The sequence below is a fragment of the Oxyura jamaicensis genome, chromosome 9 (assembly GCF_011077185.1).
Source record: "Oxyura jamaicensis isolate SHBP4307 breed ruddy duck chromosome 9, BPBGC_Ojam_1.0, whole genome shotgun sequence".
NCBI lineage: Eukaryota > Metazoa > Chordata > Aves > Anseriformes > Anatidae > Oxyura > Oxyura jamaicensis.
The window spans coordinates 12324088-12341334 of NC_048901.1; the positions used below are offsets into that span (position 1 = coordinate 12324088).

Sequence of the window (17247 nt, forward strand, 5' to 3'; positions counted from 1 at the left end):
GATGAAGTGATAAGGAAAAAATAATCTAATTTCTAAGAAATACCCCAAATGGGGGACAACTTGGTATTGAGCAGTGACTCATTTTAATTAAAGCTACTTTACAGCTGGGGATACAGTAGTTGATTTGAGTAGCAATGAGCTAATGCAACGGGAACAGGTGGCTGCTTCATAAAAAGCACCGTTTCACCATCGGCACTGACATTTCAAGGAGCTTGTCATCAGGTATTATCCTGTGACTGTGGCTCACATCGAGAGCTGAGCTCTGTGCTTTTCCATGGCTACTTTCCAAAGCCTGATGTGCCCATGCGTGGTAGCTGGAGCCACCCGAGCAGATGTGAATTGCCGAAGGCAAGTGCTTTGCCAGAGCAAAAAATCTCCACAGACTCCCTTGTATCACTGGGGTGGGAGCGGAGCTCGCAGGTTTGCATGGCTTGTGGCACCACTGCACAGCACAGCGCTGAGCTGGGACTCACCGTGCGACTCTTCGGCACCGGCGTTTGCAGAAGAGCCAGCAGGGAACGAGCACATGTGGAGATAATACGACAGAAAATTGAGAACACGTAATTCTCAGCATTCAAAGTGGCATTTGTTTCCCTCATTTTTCCTCCTCCTGAGCAATGTTTAAATTAATTACAGTAAAATTAATGACTTTTGCAAGCAATTTGTTGAGACGATAGGCTGGGGGATTAGTCCCAGGCTGGGTTCCCTGCAGCCACAACAGACAATTTAGAAAACATTCAGCCCGGAAGGCTCCTGACCAAAAAGGCCCCTGCCAGGTAGCTTACAAATATGCTTCCAAGGCAGATAATCACAGAAATGCAGGGAGCTGAGGGACGAGCAGTCACCTACTCTGTCTCCTGGCACTGAGACATGCTCAAGGAGAACTAAGCTGTCCTTACTATTACCTAAAACATATATTCCGAATAAACTTTCTGAAGGGAAGACGCAGGTAAGGCGAAACTACTTGTAGAATGGGAGAAAGAGCTCAACCACGTGAGGTTCTCCTGCACCAACACTGGAGGGACCGCAAACACCTGAGTGCAGACAGCTCTTGGATCTGCCAAGGCCTTGGTCTCATGGGACGCACAGCAACAGGGAAGCACTCTGGCTGAAATGGGCTAGATTCTTCCAAAGCATAGGAAAAAGCCTTCTTATCCTTCCTCTGAGCCTTTTAAAGAACTGCTCAAACTTGTGTTTTTCATGTTCAATCCAAGTCACCCATCTTTGCACAAATACAAATGCTCATAGATACTAAAAGGATGTTTTACAGAGCCATGGGATACTCCTCTTGGAACCCCACAATCTGTCCTTTTCCCCCACCCAGGTTATATGTTCATTTCCAAACATCTACCGGTTTGTAGATATCTCAGTGTAAGGCTTGGTGCAAGCCACACGGTGTGTGAAAGCAAGGTGCAATTCCTCCTGGCACAGAACTGGACTGCTCTAAAACTATCACAGTGGAAGTTTTTTTCACCCTTAGTAACTGGAGCCTCACAGGACAGGTCTCAGAGAAGAGAGAGATGCAAAGAAAAGCCATGTTTTCTGCTGTTACCATAATGCCTATGGCTTGGAAAATATTTGAGGGTAACACCCACACAGAAGGGCCTATGAAAGTAATGATAGAAGCCTTAAATATTAATGCATTGCCATGAGCAGTCTTTCTTTTTTAGCTAAAACCTGCTATACCTTCAATCCAAAAAACATTTCTTTATTCAAGCCAATTATTCTCTGTAAAGGTGCCTGGAAGGACCAAAGAACTGTTTGGGATGCAGAGCAGATGGCCCCAGGCACCAGTGACAGCGAGGTGCTGGTGCTGGGACAAGCTCTGTATCATCACATCCAGGGGTTTTAGGTTTTTTTGGATCGAGCACTGATCCTCCCTCCCACTCCCCAGCTTTCTGAGTTCTGGAGAAAGGCTGAAGGAAGCCGCAGGCACCTGGAAGGCCACTTCAGCAGTGGCAGCGTCACACTGCTAGCTGGCTCTGGCCAGCTGCAAGGGGCGAGCCCAGCTCTGCTGCTCCTGCAGCCTGTGGTAAAGCTCCTTGTGCGCCCGTGAGGAGGTAGGCAGCTCCTTCAGCACCCAGAACCTGTGGCCAAGCTGCAGATGCTTTTGAGATGTTGGCTTCAATCAAGGGAAAGAAAGAAAAAAAAAAAAAATAAAAAAAATCCCCACCCAAATCCTTTCTCCTTTTGAAGTCTGGCTTAGAAGCAAATGAGAACCTGCAGCTGAGCTGCAATGTGATGGGACTTCATGGCCTTCAGGGGCCTTTAAGTACATCTGAAAGGCATTTACACCAATAAATGAAGCGCAGCTCTTGCTGCTATTTTCCTACCCCCCTCTCCCGTTGCATGTTCAGCCCCAGGCTGCTGGGAGCCATCTGTGCCTTGCTTCCCGAGGGAGCCAGGGTCAGGTAGGGGGGAGAGATCTGGGGATGAAGAGAGGCCTGGGTGATAAATACAGTGGGTGCAGGCAGGTTGACTGATGGAAGGAGAAGACCAAGCCAGTCCATAACGCCTCTGGCGGAGGTGTAGCTCTCTTGGCCCTCTCCCCTTGAAACATTTTGCCCAAGGGAGCTCCCTGCAGAGCGGGGTGCTGTCGGTGCTCACCGTGCTGGATCAGGTCCCAGCCTGTCGTGTCCCCTCCCGGCTCTCTCCGCCGAGGAGCAGCACAGATCCGAGGTACGCACACAGGCACGTGGACCTGCAGCACCTAGCTGTTGTTCTGACACGACATGGGGATGGTTGAGGAGAATACAAAATACCTCTAGAAATGTCAAATATATGACAAAAAGTGCCTGCACTAACTCACAGGTGTATTTTTCCAGGTAGAATATCTAACTGTCTGAATGGCCATTTTAACCTCCAGAAACACCAATTAAACCCAGCACCATCGGGCAGCTTGGGTTCCCAAACCAACCAATGCTTTAAAGCCAGAAGGTTAGAGGCAGCTTGCTAAACCTGAGGCAGGTGCACGTCCTGACAGCCAGTGGGAAAATGCACCTAGAGCTGGATGCCTCCACAGCAAGACTACAATTTTCCACTGTTCTTGTTCACTACCTGTTTTTAAAACTCACCCAGTGACCTGTAGTTTTACAAACCACGAGAACAGCTCCTGACATGGGGCTGGGATCAGAGCGAGCTCTGCTCCCCGTCCCTTGTAGAAGGAGGCCTCAGGGGCTGAAGGCGGGCGGCTCCATGGGCAGCTGAGTGTGTGGCACCCTTGCCTACCTTCCTGATGGGTATTTTAAAGGCAACCCGTGGAAGCAAGGGAAGTTTTTATCTTGCCAGCTATAAAAAAAAACATTCTGGAGTAATATTTAAGAGAAATCAGGTCAGCTCTTCAATTCACAGATCAGGCTGTGTGCACTGGGAAATGGAGGCAGTTGTTCGGAGCCACTCAAATTACTCCAAACCCCTCAGTCTGAATTGTACTGCTGGGATAAGGTTGTCAGCATGAGAAACAGCAGCTACAAAGAAACGGCGAGCAGGGGAGCAGGTGCTGCCAGGTGTACCAGGAGCAGAGCCCAGCAGCACGCTATGCAACCACTGCCCTCACTTCTATACCACGAAGGGCACCTGGAGGACGGGCCTGCGGTCGCAGGGAGCTGCCTGGCTCCGTGACTGGGGCTGCCTGCAATGTGGCAACTACATGCTGGGAAGCATTTCATTTTTAGTCTTTCCAAGGAAGGGCTCTCGAGCACTGTGATCAAAAATAGCCGGGGGGTGCTGTGGTTTGTTTCCAGGTGTGCATCTGGAAACTGGGGCTGTAAGTGCCCAGCTCACCTGCGCGGGAGCAGACCCCGCTCCCTCCTTCACATGGTCAGCAGCTGCCTTGTGCACATTTGTGCCAGTCCTGATATAATTAGCACCTCGGTGTGTTAAATGAACCAAGGTTTCCCATCTTTTAGAATAAAACTCTGTAAGAAACAGCTGCAGGGCTGACAAATATGATTCTTTCGAAGTCTAATGAATTGTATAATCACTTCAGTCATTATCTCCCTTACACAAATGCACGACAATCAGTCCATGGAGCACGGTGAGTTTTAAGCCTCACCAAGTCCATCACTCAAGATGCATCAACCGTGCTTCCAAAACCTCTTTCAGGGATCCCAAAGCAAACAGCCAGGCTGGAGTGCAGCAGCAGGGCAGAGATGGCCCTGCAGGCAGTGACCCTCCTGCTTTTCCTCGCTGCGATCAGCTCAGCACAGGGCGAGGGATGCAGAAGATAAAGACTGGTGCCAAAGCTGTGCCCTTCGCACTCCAGTGAACCAGAGCTGGTGCTGAGCCTGAGGACAGACAGACTGCCTGGCTTCTTCCCTGCTCAGGACAGAAGCTAGCACAACCCAAGCGGAGGCAACCCACCGGGGAGCAGTCATCCCAGCCCTTCCACAGCCAGCATCACGGTACCTCCCGCGAGCAGCAATGACTCCCAGCTCCAGCAGGCAGCATAATCCACAGGGAAACCAGAGCAGAGGACAGGACCTGCAGCCACCTGGGAGGATGCAGGCCTTGGGGCTCCTGTCCAGTGCCCCCCTGTGTCCAGACACTAAAACAAATTGATGAGTATAGATTGATGAGTATAGACGGCTGGCTGTCATGTTCCTCTCCCTCTGGAGAGAAATACTGCAAGCCACTGCTGCCTATTCAACGCACTCCCTCCTCCTTCCAACTGATACAGTGATTTACAGCTGGTACAATTTCCAATCCTTTGAAAACCTTATTCAATTGATTTTAATCACCAGATACATATGGGAAACAAGTACCTGTTTGCCTGCACTATTGCTATTATATCCAGAACACCTACGGGTTTTTATCTCTGGAGCTCTGATTTAAATATAATACTGGATAGAAATACTGGAAAGCAACACCTGAAAAACATAAGGTTGTATGTTCAACACTGTGTGCGCCCCGTGCAGCTCAGTCTGAATCTGCTCAAACAACTCCCAACTTTCTTGCACGACTCCCTCCCTAGCTTTACAGGCAGCAGTGCTGGAAGAGAGCAGCGGGCTCCGAGAGGTGTCAGTGGGTCTGCAGCAGCGGCTGAGCCAGGCTGGTTAAAGCACGAAGGCACCTGCTGGTGGGCTGCTGACTCAGGCAAGCACGGCCTGTTTCTGCAGAGCCCTGTGAAATCATCCTGGGAAAGGGACATCAGGCTTCTGTGTTTGCAGAGGGATCTGGCTGACTGGGACTTACATCTGAAACATTTTAAGCCATGCAGTCCCAGTTACCAACCGCCCAGGGAGGAGGGCTCTCCAGGGAAACATGGGAGACTTCCTTAGAGGCAGCCCTGACCTCAGTGGGGAAAGGCAGAGGTCTGGGCTGGAGGACTGAGTACAGAACCGGTCCCCGAAGTGTAGCAGCTTATTTCAGCCTGTAGTGCAGGATGTTGTTCACGGGCAGAGGCATCTGAAGTACCACAGGCTTCCCAGCCACGGGGATTTCAGTCCTCCTCTTCTTGAATACCGCCAGATCTGCCAAGGCTGCCTGTGGCGTTTTCCATCCTGTGAATTGCTGCTGGGTCTGGAGGAGCACAAACTTTTAGCACAATCACTGACCAGCTCATTTGCAGAAAACTCAAAAATCAGTGGTTTGCAATGAAAGTATGGAAAAAAAGGAATTATTTTTAATCTAAAACGATTCTCGTTCTGGAAAACTGCAATATCTTTATCCAGATCCCTGACAGTCAAAAGGCAGGAAATGAATCCCCCTCCCAGGAGCTGCTTCCCCTCCAGCTCCTTGGCTAGGACGTGATTTATCAGCATGTAGCCTAGGCAGTCCTCCTCCCTGCTCTGGGTTCCTGCTGGAAGCGGCTGCATCCCGTGGGCAGCGGCAGGCTCTGTCAATTGTTTGTACCTGGTGGGACAAGCTGCTTGCCACCTCTGTCTCCTCTGGTGATGCCAGCACCCAGGGGCCCTGCTGCTCTCCTCTGCCTGCACCCCATGTGGAGATCCCACAGGGTTCGGTCTCATCACCCCTCATCTTCTAAGGTCCAAGGCTGAACTCCTGGATGAACAGTGTCTTACTAAGACCTGCAGAGCTGTCTATAGGTGCAGATACTGCAGTCTGAACAGGGGAGGCTTATTAAATCCCAGGAGAACAACAGATGATCTCTCTGAAGGGAATGATACCTCCCCTGGTGAAAGCAGGTCCCAGGAGAGAGCTTCTGGCTCTACAAAGCAGCACGTCAGCTGGAGAGCGAATTTTCTTTGGCATCTAATGGCTCCTTGGGGCTAAGACAGTCTCTGCACAATGGTATCCTGCCGTTGAGTGCCATAACACAAAAACACACCTCTGCCATGCAAGAAATGAACAGCCCCAGAGCAAGAGGTGGGATACTGCTCAGCGAAAATGAAATAATAAATATTGCCACTTGCTGATGCTCCACCACGGGACAACATTCTCAGAACATTTATCTACAAACAGTAAGCCAACTGGGCTTTATTGTCTTTTCAGGATCTAGGGGAGGGCAATTTTTATAAATATGTAACTTTATTAAAAAAGTGAAAGCCTTTAGGTGAAATAAAGTATTATTTATGGTTGTATGTACTTGCTGCCGATGCTCTGAATAAAGATAAGCCACTGAAAGGATGGAGATGTGTCACTGTGCACATGGGACAGGAATTCACTGCACTCAAGCTGTTTTAGCAAAGTGATTTCATATCTGTGGGAAAAGAGATTATATTCTTCACTTCATTTTTATTCTGATCAATTTTATGGCTAGTTCACCCAAAAAGCAACTGTAAGCTCAAAGGCAGAAACCAGTGATGTCCTTCCAACCTATGAAAAACCCAAGGTACAAATAATGGCCACAGCCTTAAAGGACAGCAGTACCAGGGATGACCATATTGTCTTTGTTAAATTATTGACTTGTTGGAAATGTAAAGCACATTTAGATAGTCATTATTTTCCATATGCATCCAGCACACCCATTTAATGATTAAAAACACTTCTAAAAATTCTATTTTTGGGCCTTTTTAATTGGAATTCAATTTTATTCCAAGTGTAGCTTGACCCACCATGTGTTTAAAAATTACTCATATGGTAAATAGGAAATCTGCCATTTACCTTATACTAATGTAGAAGTTTAAAAAAGGAGACTGAAATGCATGGTGAGACACAGTATTGCTTAAATAAAAATGTACTGATAGACGACTTCCATCAGTAAAATGAAATATAGGATTTAGTGAAAAAGCTTGTAATTAGTAAAGAAAATCATCCTACTTTGTTTCAACCTTGAAGGAAAAATAGCCTTTTTTAAGAACATCTTCTTAGGAAAAGAAATGCAAACTCTTAAAACTGATGATTTAAATAAGCTGTTGAAGGGTCTGGTACTCAAGTGCTGTGAGGAGCGGCTGAGGGAGCTGGGGGTGTTTGGTCTTGAGAAGAGGAGGCTCAGGGAGACCTCATTGCTCTCTGCCACTGCCTGAAAGGAAGCTGTGGGGAGCTGGGGGTCGGCCTCTTCTCACAGGTAACCAGTGACAGGACCAGAGGGAATGGCCTCAAGCTGTGCCAGGGGAGGTTCAGGTTGGAAATGAGGAGACATTTCTTCTCAGAAAGAGCAGTCAGGAGTTGGGATGGGTTGCACAGGGAGGTGGTGGCATCACCGTCCCTGGGGGTGTTCAAGGCAAGTTTGGACGTGGTGCTTGGGGACAGGGTTCAGTGGGTGACATTGGTTGTAGGGGGGTGGTTGGACCAGAGGATCTTGAAGGTCTTTTCCAACCTTAGTGATTCTATGAACATTATTTCTTCACTTTTTACACACTCTGGCCCAACATTTGCAGGGTGTCCAGGTCTCCAAGGGGAAGTTGAGGTGTCCAGGCCTCTGGACATCTTGTGACGCGTGGAGCAGCTCTCCTCCCTGCCCTTGGTGTAGCCCCTGCTCCCACGTTGAGATGCAGGAGGCCAGTAATGATCCATATGCAGCCTCACTGCAATTTGGGGTGCCCCGCTGGAAACGAGATCACCTCTGCTACCTGTCCCCACGGCACTTTGTGCAGAAGTCCTGACCTAAGCCTTAGACATCTGGGCCATATTGTAATGAGAGCAACAAATAACAAAAGCAGTCAGGATACTCCTGTTTGTCATGGTGCATCTCTCCAAAGACCTTCTGCCTTGGTTTTATCAGGGCTTATCTCCCAGCCGCTGCCATTTTTACTGTTTCAGCTTTGCTTCCCCTCCAGCCTTATCTCAGTGCACCTGCACCCCATATGTCACAGGAGCACATATTCATGCTCTCTCATCGCTGAACTTGACGATCACTCGAACTAAGCATGGGGTCCCGGAGCAGCAGCTGGCAGCCAGCAAGCCACCCAGCACAAGGCCTTCACCTGTTCAAAGGAAGCTCCATGTTGCAGCAAACGCTGGTTTTGGACAGGTGCCAATCACACAATGAAAGAAAAGAATCCCAAACAAAATGGGGGTATTTCGTCTGTCTTGCCCCAGCAGGCAGTGAAGGCATGCATTGTTGGGGGATCTCCTTACTCTGTGTGCCCTTCACCAGGGATTTTGTGCCTGCTGTTGTTTTGGTAGCTGCCACTTCATGCAGACCATGAAAAATGAATTCCTGTTTTGTAACCGAAGGGAAAACCTGCACTTGGGGCTAACAGACTAGCTACAGAAACACACAACCCGAATGTGGTCACAAAGATGCTGCCCCAACACACCCACCCATCATGGCACAGTGGTATACCCGAGTCCTGTACCGAGCACATCCATCCCCGTCCTGGCCGCCCCGTGAGGGCTGCTGAGAGCAGCCCCAGCTGCCTGTGTGCCCTGGCCCCCTCCCGCAGCCGCTGTACAGATGGCAGAGCTTCCGCTGCTGTCAGCGTGGGGCCAGGTTGGTGGCAGGAACCACAGCATTAAAAGCTTTAGATCTTGGTGTCGGAGCCTGGAGTTCGTCAGGGTGACTTTGCCTTAAAAGCTAGGACAGCAGTAAAGATGAAAAACGTTCTTGCTATTTTCTCTCCCGCTGCCCTCTATCTCTTCATCCCTGCAGGATGCACAGCGCCTGCTCCCCGCACACCGTCCCTGCTCCCAGCCCCGAGCAGCCCCGCTCACAGGCAGTGTGTGCACAGGGGCCTGAAGCCACGGCTTCCTATCAGCCCGGGCAGTGGGAGGCTGAGGATGAAGTGCCCCTGGGGCAAGGAGGAGAGGCAGCAGAGATTAAAGAAATCTCACAAAATCCTGCCTGCCTTTCAGTCTGGGCAGACTCTTCCCCATTTTAAGACATGTGGCAAACAGCTTCAGTCCTTCAATGGGATGACTGCCTGCAGTATTCTGCATGAGGACCTGGGCTACTGGTAGGATGCAGGTGACAAATGCTGACATGAAACTGTCTGAGCTGCTGAAACCAGGACTGCAGAGTAATCTGTTTCAGATGGAGCTGGCGTGTGGGAAAACACACACACGAGCATGCAGCCTCCCTGTCCCCACCATCCGCCGGGCAGGTATCTCCTGAGCGTGTCTGACCCTCTGAAGACGATGTGCAACGTGCACTTGCAGCAACTGTCTGCAGCAGACTTCCCTGGCTTCTGAACTAGAAACACTTTTCTGATCTTAGAGCATTTTATTCCTTGCTGAGGGCCAGCTCAATGCCAAGGATGCCATTTACTAGAAATCAGTAGCTTTTCTGAGATTTGCAACTATATACGCAAATAAAAACTAATTATTTTTTTTCAGAAGCACAAAGCTGGATAATTTATTTCTGTATGTCCACTTCAACAGGCTGTCCCCAGACTTCCTGACCAAAACACCACTGCTCTGTGAGAAGTTTCAGCTCAAAGAGTTATTTTTAGAGAATACTGCCAGCTGCCAGGAAAGTCTGATCCCAGCCTCTGATCTTGCAAGCTTTCTCTGAATGTCATAAATATAAAGCAAGATGAAAAATGACTAAAATCAAAGCCCCAGTTGCAGATCCTGTTTGGATGAAGAGGATGCTCTGCGGCTGCGCTTGCGGGCTGAGCGGCGACAGCTTCTCCCTTTGGGGAGGGCAGAGCCACTCTCGGCTGCGTAGGGGCTCTGAATCGGGGCAATGAGACAAATAGCTATGAGGTAAAACTTGTAACTTGTCATCAGGACAAACAGAAGGAAAATTCATACCTGCTCACTGACATGGGGTTATGCTGAAAATCCCTCTAAAGACAGCACTTGGCTCTTCCTGCTCCTCATGCCCTGTATCTCGTACAGGCATTTGGCCATTCACAAAAACCAACCCTTGTGTCAACCACAGCACTGCACTCCATTTGGCACTGGTTTAAGTCCACATCAGGTAAGAGAAAGTGGGGTAAAGCAAGCTTTTTATTTCAGACATGGCTGAGGGCTACCGGGGCAGCCACAAAATGAATTTCCCACCTTAGCATTCTCATCCCCCATTGTCTTACGTAAACCCATTCCACAAGACAGAGAAAATGGGCCAGTTTTGGCCTTCGTTACAAAATGAGCTCCGAGGTTTCCCAACTCAGTTCTTGAAGATTGGGTTACAACAGCAACGTGCTGGGTTAACTGCAAGCCCAGGGACTGCTGCTGCGAGAGGAGCAGCCAGGAGGAACAGGGCGAGATGCCTTGGGAGAGGCAGGGAGGCAGAGGGTAGAGGAGCATCTGCCCTTTGCTCTGAGTCCAGTGACAGGTCATGTTCCTCCATGTGCCACGTGGTAGGTGAGCCAAGGAGGATTCAGAAAAAGAGGGCCAGAACTGAAATTCTACAGAAATTCTGCGTAGAGACTGGGGGACAAGACACTGGAGAGCAGCCCTGCGGAGAGGGATGTGGGTTGTGGCTGACAGCAAGCTGACCATGAGCCAGCAGTGTGCCATGGCAGCCAGGAGGGCCAACCATACCCTGGGGTGCATCCAGCACGGCATTGCTGGTTGGTTGAGGGAAGTGATTGTCCCGCTGTGCTCTGTGCTGGTGCAGCCTCTCCTCGAGCACTGTGTGCAGGTCTGGGCACCACGGTACAAAACGGACATTAAACTGCTGGGGAGTGCCCAGAGGAGGGCTACAAGGATGGTGAAGGGACTAGAGGGGAAGATGTACGAGGAGCGGCTCAGGTCACTGGGCCTGTTCAGCCTGGAGAAGAGGAGGCTGAGAGGAGACCTCATCGTGGCCTACAGCTTCCTCGTGAGGGGGAGCGGAGGGGCAGGCGCCGATCTGTTCTCTGTAGTGACCAGCGATAGGACCCGAGGGAATGGCGTCAAGCTGTGAGAGGGGAGGTTCAGGTTGGACATCAAGAAGAGGTTCTTCATCGAGAGGGTGGTCACACATTGGAACAGGCTTCCCAGGGACACAGTCACGGCATCGAGTCTGTCAGAGTTTAAGAAGCGTTTGGACTGTGCTCTCAGTCATATTGCTGAGTTTTTGGTAGACCTGTGTGGGGCCGGGAGTTGGGCTCGATGATCCTTGTGGGTCCCTTCCAGTGCAGGATATTCTACGATTCTATGAAATCCCATGGGTGGAAAGCCCACATGAAGGAGGGGGAAAAATACTCTGCACATCCGTATCTTGGGTCCTTCCCTTCCACTGACACCAACACTGCAGCTGCCCTACCAGTCTGCTTTACCCACCGCACTTGGCAAAAGGCAGTCACACATGGCAAGCTGGAATGCTCTCTGTTATTTAGAAGATTTATGAAAAATGTTTTACTTTGGTCTCTCTGAAATTACACCATTCTCCTCTTTTATCTGTCTTAAGTGTCAGGAAAGTGTGATGTTAATGAGATGTACAAAGGCTTTTGGGTAGCTGAACGGTTTTATAGTCCCACATTGATAAATTAAAGCATTTGTCACTGTTACTACATTAATGTTTCTTCCTGAGATCAAAGTCTGGATTTGCTGCATCAAATAGTACCATCCTCTGCTACACATTACCTTCCAAGGAAATTAATTGTGATTCCATATTTTTACATTCACAGTTTAATCACACCCTGATTCTCATACCTGCTGACTGCCATCTCCACATGCAGGATGCAAGTCATTGGATTTTCTTTTGCTACTTGTGTGAATTGCCTGAATATGTTGTTTCAGAACAATCACCTTCTAGCTATGAAAGGCTGCTTCTGCACTAAAGAATACAGACAATTTTCCTCCTCCTGAAACCCTGGATTCGGCCATGTTAATTTACATTTATATAGCACCTTTCATCCCTGAAGATCCCAATACACTCTTCAGACTCACTGCCTCTGTACACAGAGGCTGTACAAATATACACAGCTACACAAACAGCCACAGGAATCCTGTCACCAGCCACCCAGATGCATCTCCCTGCACGTATTCCCAGCACGCTCTTGGCAAGCCAGTTCTGCGTACCCTACATCATATCTCCATCAAGGAGGAAGCTAAGGCAGTGTGATTTAGAGGCATGTCATTTCCCTGCCAGGGAAATGAGAGGAATCTGGGCAAGCAACGAAACAGCTTTTCAGCCTGGGCGACTGACATCTCCTTGGCACTCTGCCACGCAGGTTAAAATGAGGTAAAGTCTGACTTGCGGTGAGTTATACCTTGCTTCTTCAGCGCTTCCAGTGCCTGTAGAAGCCCAGGCTTGCTGCTCCCTTCCACTGATGGGTTACCCTCAAGCAGTTTGTTTTACAAAACTTAAAAATATCTGCTTGCCTTGTAATGAAAACTTAATGGCAAATAAATCCTACTGAACCTGACCAAAAGTAGTTGACTGGCTCCAACCAAATTGAGGCTGGAAGAGAAGGAAGAACCCCAACATACCTGAGAGACCTTTTTGACCACGTCGCTGCCCACAAGAAAGCCTTGCGCGTAGGAACGTGCTGCTATGAAAGCTCGGGTTGCCTTCACCTTCAGGTCCCTGGGAACTTCCCCAAAGGGTTTGTGCTGCTCCGCATGTTTCACCATGCAGTCTAGATACTCATCCGTGATATGGTACTGGGGGTTCATCAGCTTGAAGAGCCGCTCCAACAAGCGTGTCCAGAACTCATTGAGGGCCTCTTCCAAGTTGATGTTGGAGCCCCTGTAATAGCGGCGTAGTTCACTGTACAAGTCCTTGAAGACCTTCATGTTTTGAGTGTACAATTCTCCATACAGGCTTGGGAAAGCATCATAAAGGGCTTTTTCTGACTTGTTCAACAAATCCTGGAAATAACCTGGAGAGAGAGGAAAAAGGAGATCAGTTGGACAAGCAGGAATTTAACAGGCTGTGCTGTTTGGCAGCACAACTGACTGCCATGAAATAAGAAGGCACTAACAGAGCTTTTCCTCTAGCTGATCTTACCCACCCTCTCTATCTCGAGCCTTGGCTGAGGAGACGGAAGGAGAACCCCTCACTGCCAGTACCAGGGCACTGGCAGCCGGGCCTCTCCACCTCTTCTGGTGGCCACACAACTGAGACCGAGGGTGTTTCCCAAGGACTCCTGCATTGCTACAGCAGTAAAAGGCCAAGCTGCTACCTGCAGGATCCTGTTTCCCCTGGTCAGTCCCTAGCCATGCATCAGGCCAGCCAGGGCTCATGACCAGTGGGGTTTATATAGGCACGTAGAAGTGCAGCCTGTAGAAATCTTACAGCAATCATGCCTTGTCATCACCAAATGCCATTTTTACTTCTGCCTGGCTAACCTTACCGATACGCATATGTAAAGTGTACACATATGTAAACATACACATATGTAAACTAAATCAGTTTAAGGTTTACTTGATTTCCTTTTACATATTTCCTTGATTACTTTCTTACTTGATTCAGTAGGAAAAGTTTGTATGCAATAAAAGATGCCAAGCAGATATGAAACAAACAGGTTATCCTTAAGCATATTAATAGCAGATTAACATATTTTTTTGTTTCTTCCAACCCATACCACAATGGATTTCTTAGTGGACTCAACATTAAGGCTCCAAATAGCAAAATCCTCGTGTTAGTTCTTAATGTTTAGATGCAACATTTGTTTTTAGTCAAGCACTAAGCAGCACTGGCAGTTTTTGAATCTGCCTAAATTCACAGAAGAATCGTGTTGGTGCTTACTTCACCAGGCCAGCCATGTGGGACTGCCCATCTGAGACACACACAACTGCATAAACTCCTAGTGGCTTTCAGGAAGCTTTAATAAGCAGCTAATCAACAGGTAGTTTTCAGGCTAACACACAAAACCTCAACTGATTAGTGAAGACAGGAACCTAGGTATCATTAATCTGAGGAATTTCTTATATAAATGAGGAGAAAAAGTAAAGTGTCATAGTGTTACTTCTAGGTTTTCCTTACAGAACACGTCAACCAACACTGCTTACATACCCCATAACTTGCCATAATTGTCAGCTACCACCACAGGAGGCACTCAAGCCTGAATCAAGAACTAGATGTTCCTGGCACAGAAGCTGATGCTTGTTAAACATCACCAGAAAGCACTGTGTGCACAAGGAGGCCCGGACGCCATGCAGGTGACAGAGGCCTATCCTGCAGTGACAGCAGTTAGTCAGACGAGTGCATCGGTGCTTGTTTGCTGGCATGTTTTTGCCAAAGCCCCAGAGAGGTGGAGCAGGGCTGCCACCAGCAGTGGTGCCAGCCCTTCCAGAGAACCACCTCAACCATCGCAGCCTCTCTGCCTCGAAGCCCCTTGTGCATGTGTCCCAGTCCCATGTGCTGCTGCAGGAATGGGCACGTCTTACTATGTTTGCCATGTGAGGGTCAGCCTCCTGTGGGTTTGAACCGATGCCAATGTTATCATGTTTGCAGTTCTACTCCTGTTCATTAATTTGCTTATTTGGATTTGCATCCTGCTTTTGTTTAGGTATAAATGACTAAATGGTTTTACATCCTAGGTTCAGTGGGTACAGAAGTAACAGAAACGGGACTTCATCTCTGTACACACAGCAGGGTGAAGATGGCAGATTAAATTCTTCCCCTTCTAACATCTGCAGGTATTCCCATTCTGCTCCCTACCTTCAGACTACGCTGTGGGGAACTCATAGCAGGAATGGCCTGATTTAATTTATTGATTTACACAAGTAACTGTAATCATCATTTAAGTCTGTGAGAGGAAAAATGATATGAAGTATCATTTTCATTTCAATTACATTTGTGCTTTTTGGGGCTTTTTTTTTTTTGAAGCAAACCTGATTATTTTGTTCTTTAAATCTAAGCTACCATTTTTTTGGGGGTGATGTACGATAAGCTACAATTGGAAGGAAACCATTATTCAATTAAAATGCATTAATAATCAAACAGCATGCATTCAAGGTATAGAAATTAACCTCACTGTGTTAGGCATAGAAGAAAAGAAAGAAAGGCTTCTGAAAAATGCATACTGCATGTACAAAGCTTTATTAAAAGGAATTATTTTTTGAGGGAGTGCCACTGACTACAATTAGACATCTCTGAAACTTTATAACTAGCACAACTCTTTCCTACAGGCCTTATTTTCACTGGAAGGATGGCACAGTCTTTCCTACATTAATATTTTCTCCATGGTTTCTCAGATTTGAGTGAAGCTAAAACCCAGTAAGTGGACTGAACAAATGAAAATGCCTTCTGCATCTGCATCACAAGTTGTTAATATAGATTAATAATCAGATTCATCTGAGGTGGCTTAATTTTTCTGCTGCCATGGCTTTCCTACCTGTACAATGGCCTGAATAGAGTTCACCAACATCAGGCACAAAATTCAAAGTTCTTCTGATGCTGTGAGACACCTAAAGGCTACTCTACATCTCAGGGTAGCACTCCCAAGACTGCTGCTCACCATTCACAATTTAATTCGAAGGAGTGCAAACCTTCTTTCTTGTACAGACAGTTCTATTTGCTTTGTGACGAGTGACGCTAACTGAATAAATTGCTCAGCAATCCAGGTATTATATGCAGCTTGGCACTCACCATCAGGAGGAATAAAACACCAGCAAACACGGCCTGATTTGTCAATTTGAGGTAAAATGACTTATTATTATTATTATTGAAATAGGAGAAATAAGATGTATATCTTTCTGTCAAAAAAAAATGGAAACTGCTCTCAAAAAAGTCCAACCCAATTAAGAGCTGATGAACTGTTACTTCTCACGTAAGTGAGAGAGAACACCAATTACAATCAACTCATTTGTGGCTGGTTCTCAGAAAGTTCCTCTAGATTTCGCACAGTAAGAAAAAATATATCTACACTATCTAGGGAAAATTAATTAGCAATTAAGCCTAAATGTGTTTGTGATGAATAGCCAATCTGGCAGGGAATTGAAATGCACATTTTGCAGCATTTGAAGGTACTAAGAAGTGGGGTTTGTCAAGAGGGATGCTCCGAGAGATGCTGAGTGCCCTGGTCCTCAGCACCACCTCAGCCTGCACTGCTTGTGGCTTCAGTACAGCCCCTTCCAGTTAACACTGCATCGCCTCCTTAATGTCCTCTGCCTACTTCCATGTAATTAGCTGTGTGTCAAAAAGGATGTGCAGGGCCTCCAGACTAAACAAACGGCTGAAGCCCAGTCCAGGCACCTGGGCTGACTGGTTTCAGGTAGAAGTGATGATTTATCCTGGGTTAAGCAGCCCAGCATCTGCAGCCATTGGGTGAGGGGGGTACCCTCGGGCACATGGGGAGGTGTGAAGCCTCTCGTAGTTCAGCCGTCCCACTCTTCCTATAAGTTAAAATAAACCCCTGGGGGTCCGTTGGATTTATTAACTCTGCTTGGGTCTACCACTGCTGGGTCTGCCCTGGCTCCTAAGAGACAGTGAGGGGGACAAGCACAGGCAGGGCATGGATGTACAGAGGCAGCTCGAGCCCAGCCACATCCCCGACACATCCCTGGGGCCCCTGAGCTCTGCCAACACCGCAACTCAGGCAGCTGTTTCTGCTCTGAGATGCAAGAAAGAGCTTACAGGTTTTCTGGGCCTGTGCAGGGAAAAAAAAAAAAAGAAAAAAAAAAAAAGGCATAATTTCTAATTTTCTGCCAGACTCAGAAATTTTACAGTAGAGGCATATTGACCAGAGGTACATTCCTGTGAGCCACCTGCTAAATCTGTGACTGTACTCATGCTCTTCCAAAAAGGTTTTCTCAAAGAGGCATTGGGCAGCTGAATCCTTCCTCACTGCTGCCTGTGAGGCATAACCACGCCACTGCTTTTCTAGAGCCAGTCCTCCAACCAAACCAACCTCCGTTTTCCCTGGGCCAGTGAAAGGCCACAGCTCCTCAGTCAAAGCTGTTTCTATGTAAAACATCACATTTGCAATCTAGCTGCAAAATTATGCAAAAGAAAAATCACACAATGGGAGCCTGCATTATTATTATTATTATTATTATTATTATTATTATTATTATTATTAT

The 17247-nt window shown here is 47.8% G+C and overlaps 1 protein-coding gene across 1 annotated transcript in view; it reads right to left on the minus strand.

Moving 5' to 3' along the window:
- The window catches only part of GPC1 (glypican 1), a 198576-nt gene that overhangs the window by 16712 nt on the left and 164617 nt on the right, over positions 1-17247 (minus strand). Inside the window, exon 4 of the mRNA XM_035335113.1 lies at positions 12709-13100. Coding sequence (XP_035191004.1) covers positions 12709-13100 — 392 coding nt within the window. The remainder of the gene's footprint in view (positions 1-12708; positions 13101-17247) is intronic.